This window comes from Xyrauchen texanus, chromosome 19 (genome assembly GCF_025860055.1).
Source record: "Xyrauchen texanus isolate HMW12.3.18 chromosome 19, RBS_HiC_50CHRs, whole genome shotgun sequence".
In the NCBI taxonomy this organism is placed as follows: domain Eukaryota; kingdom Metazoa; phylum Chordata; class Actinopteri; order Cypriniformes; family Catostomidae; genus Xyrauchen; species Xyrauchen texanus.
The window spans coordinates 23623543-23627441 of record NC_068294.1 but is presented as its reverse complement, the minus strand read 5'-3'; the positions used below and the strand labels follow the sequence as shown (position 1 = coordinate 23627441).

At 35.5% G+C, this 3899-nt stretch overlaps 1 protein-coding gene across 1 annotated transcript; it reads left to right on the top strand.

The window, feature by feature from the left end:
• The first annotated feature begins 765 nt into the window (after positions 1-765).
• On the top strand, positions 766-2979 carry si:ch211-132p1.2 (proteinase-activated receptor 4). The gene is made up of 2 exons (XM_052149607.1): positions 766-1049; positions 1580-2979. The coding sequence occupies exons 1-2, from the start codon at positions 965-967 to the stop codon at positions 2602-2604; spliced, it is 1110 nt and encodes a 369-aa protein (XP_052005567.1). The 5' UTR covers positions 766-964; the 3' UTR covers positions 2605-2979.
• Positions 2980-3899: the final 920 nt, after the last annotated feature.

Sequence of the window (3899 nt, the reverse complement as noted above, 5' to 3'; positions counted from 1 at the left end):
TATAAATATTTGTTATTATGGAATTTATTTTATGTACGTACAATATGTACCTATCTGATATACAGTATACATTACAAATATATTGTATATTTGGATGCCTTGGTATTGTTAACAAACTTTTTTTTTTTTTTTTGCCAAAACTTATGCATGAATAAAGAGAAAATTTAATAAAAAATGTTTGATAGAGCAACTGTTGGTTCTTTCTTTCTTTTGTTTATTAAAAACAAAAGTACATAAAATGACATTCTTGATGCAGGCCAAATAAGAACTTCATTACTTTGACCCTGTTTGCATAAAATGCTTTCTCATTTCCTTCTAATAAGACCATATCGCTTCCTGTTTGGTAGTGGTTGTGGGCAGAACATTTAAGAAAACTTTTATGACACTATTAGTGTCCACTTAATTCCCTAAATGGAAATGCAGGCAGTTACTGTAAAACATTTGTATTTAGTCTTCAAAACATCAAAGCAGAAGCAGGAATTTCTCTAGATCACTTGGTATCACCATTATGGTTTAATATTTTGAACAATCAATATAATGAAACCAAAAACTATCAATGTTCCTAAGCGTCATTTGTTTATATCATTGTGAAAAAAAAATGTGTCATGTCAAAATGGTTTAAACAACATAACTATTTAAATATAAATTTGAGCATAGGGGAAACTGACATATCTATAACAGAGAGAGGGGGAGGGGCAACAAAAAAGACATTCAAATGCGGCAAACTGCACTCGACAGACAAAAGCTGAGAGAAACAACAGAAGAGTAAACAGACGAGAGTTCAGAGGACAGACTGCAAAACAGATTTGCAAGTTACTAATGAAGGAATTTTTTTTTTTTTTTTTAGCAAGGATCAAAAGATAGAAAATAAACAAGAAGGCGAGGAGAGCCTTTTTAAAATTGCCTTGAAAAAATATTGCCATTGGTTTTATGTACAGAAACAAACGATTTTGTTTTCTGCACCATGACAATTGTTGCAGTTCCCCGAGTGCTCTTTCTCCTTGTTCTCCTTCATATGTCTTCAGAAAACAAAATCCAGTCCATGACAGGTAATAAGTCTCCTTTTGCATTACATTACTAGCTTTAAGTATGTTGAGTGTCTGGTACTTTTGACTTTTTGTTTTTCCTGTTAGTATTAAAAGACTAGGAACAAGACTTTATTTTGTCAAAAGAAAAAAAGACAGTACATAACTATAAGTGTTGTTAGCAGGTATGGATTACCAACCGGGCCCTTGACTGCCCGAGCTGCGCAATCTAGTTTTGTGATTGCCTCCCCCACTCAACAATTTTTGGGTGGAGGGGGGGCCCTTGGAGATAATTAGCACCAGGGCCTTTGCAAGTCATAATCCATCCCTGGTTGTTAGATATGTTACAGTAGATATCTTAGGCAATGGAGAGTTTCCAGGTATCTCCTCCTTAATAAATTAGACAAAATAAACAAACAATAAACAATGTTTATTTGAGGTATAATAAAAACTATAAATATATATAAATAATTAGTTAAACTTTTGACTGCTTTCTGAGTGGTCTCACTTTGATGAAGGATTTCATAAAAGTAAGGCTATTCTGTCATTCTTAGGAATACGGGGACGGGGCCTTGCTGTGGTTAATAACACCCTATCGGAAAAGCACAAGGAGCAGATACAAAGCAACATCACTGTACTACTGGTACCTCTTGTCTGTCTCCTGGCCTTCCTCATTGGGCTTCCTGCCAACTTGCTTGCCCTCTGGGTGCTGCTCTTCCATACCACAAAGCTCCCTTCCACCATTCTGCTGATCAATCTGACATTCTGTGATCTTCTGTTACTTCTGGTGCTGCCCTTCCGTATTGTCTATCACTTCAGTGGCAACAACTGGACTTTTGGGGAACCATTCTGTCGCATTGTGATTGGACTCTTCTATGGAAACATGTATGGCTCAGTGGTGTGTCTGTCACTGATCGCTATGGATCGCTATGTTGCTCTGGTCCACCCTTTTGGTGCCAAGATTCTTCGTAGTAAGAAGAATTCTGTCCTCATGAGTGTATTGGTTTGGATTGTGATTACAGCTGCAGCTCTGCCCTTGTTAGTCTCAAAACAGTCTTATCAGATAGAAAACATTCATATAATCACCTGCCATGATGCACTTCCTCCAGAGGAACAGCAGAAATACTTCCTGCCTTACTTTGTTACCCTGTTCTCTATCTGCTTCCTGCTTCCACTGCTGGTTGTGTTGTTCTGCTATGGTGCTGTCTTACGCACTCTTTTGGCTGAAGGTCAGCGTTATGCACATGCAGTGAAAGTGACTGTGCTGATGTTGGTTGTTTTTGTGGTTTGCTTGTTGCCAAGCAATGTTCTCCTGTTGTTGCATTACTCAAAGTCAGACTTTGTCAATAATCACCTCTATATGCCTTACTTGATCAGTCTGTCTTTCAGCACCTTCAACAGCTGCATTGATCCCTTTATCTTTTATTATGTATCTGAGGATTTTAGGAAGAGGGTGCCAAAAGCACTGAGCTGTTCTGGATCAGATTCAGATTCCTCCTCAGAAACATCTAGGTCAAAGAGCACCTTGTTATCGAAGTTAAGTAGGACTGAAATACCTTTAAATGGAGGAGCAGCTTGATTGTGAGTTTCTATGAGAAGTGTGGAAATAAAACTTCAAAAGTAGACATTGGTTTAAAGAATTTCCAAAAATCTAGGCAACAAATTGTGCAATATATCAAAATGTCAAAAAAATTTACTATAAACTAAGAACTGAATATATTTAATGGAATGCAGTGGAAGGTAAGATGTAACGTTACTGTAATACATTTCAACAAATGTAAAACTGACAAAATATACAGTACTATTGACCTGTTTCATGTGAGGTGCTGTATGACTATGCGGCATGTTTGTGAACAAAATTCCATATACGTTCAGTGAGCTGCACTGTGGGATGCAACAACATTTTTGTTTTTATTTAAAAATCTTAAAAAATGTATACTGCTTTATACTTACCAGAGCCAAAATGTAATTTTTTTTCAATAAAGTTATATCTTTATTAGGGGGGCATGATAAAGCGCTTGTTGGATGATGCTTATCTATTCAGGCTTACAAGTTATCTGTACTTGTGTGAATTTTATTTATAACATAATCAGGTCCTATACAATTAAACTGGAAATGCACATAGGATGATGTTCAATTCATAACGCCCAATAAATAAAAAGCTCTACAATGTCTATCATGTGCATTTTGTTGATTCATGTTTTTCATGTCTTTTAATTAGAAAAGTTTAGTTCCTGTTTCATGTCATTTGATTTCATGTTTCCCTCCAGGTTCATGTGTCTTGTTTTCATTGGTTTATTGTTTGCATGCATCGTTATTGGTGTACTTCTTTCTATGTTAACATTATAGTCAAGCCAAGTCATGGAAAGTTTAATTTAGTCAAGTTTATGTTTGATTCACTTTTGGTTTTACAGTTGTGGATTTCACTTATGTAAACAAACTGCACTTGGGTTCATCGCACTACTTCATCGTCTCTATGTATGCCTGTTGCCAGCATCGTTACAATGTCAATATACAGTTTTTTTTATATTTAATATGAAAATAAATTTGGCATTATTTGTGCTGACTTTAGAACTGTATACACTTTACCAGGGGGAGTAAAGTAACGCATTACAAATACTCACGTTCCTGTAATTAACTACATTTCCCCAATAATTTTATACTTTTATAAGTCGTTTAAAATGTTTATACTTTTACTTTTAATTGAGTACATTTTAAGTGCTGTAACTGTACTTTTACTGTGCTATTTTCCCACCGTCTGTGTTCGCTACTTCTCTGTTCTGAATTTATTTTTATCTATCAACATGATTGGCTATGAAAGTCTTGTGAATCCCATCAAATCAAATCACACGTAACAAATTTGAACAGCAACTG

Coding starts and splice junctions, on each gene's coding strand:
- si:ch211-132p1.2 (XM_052149607.1), top strand. CDS start 965: ATGACAATTGTTGCAGTTCCCCGAGTGCTCTTTCTCCTTGTTCTCCTT. Junction 1,050..1,579: donor CAAAATCCAGTCCATGACAG/GTAATAAGTCTC, acceptor TGTCATTCTTAG/GAATACGGGGACGGGGCCTT.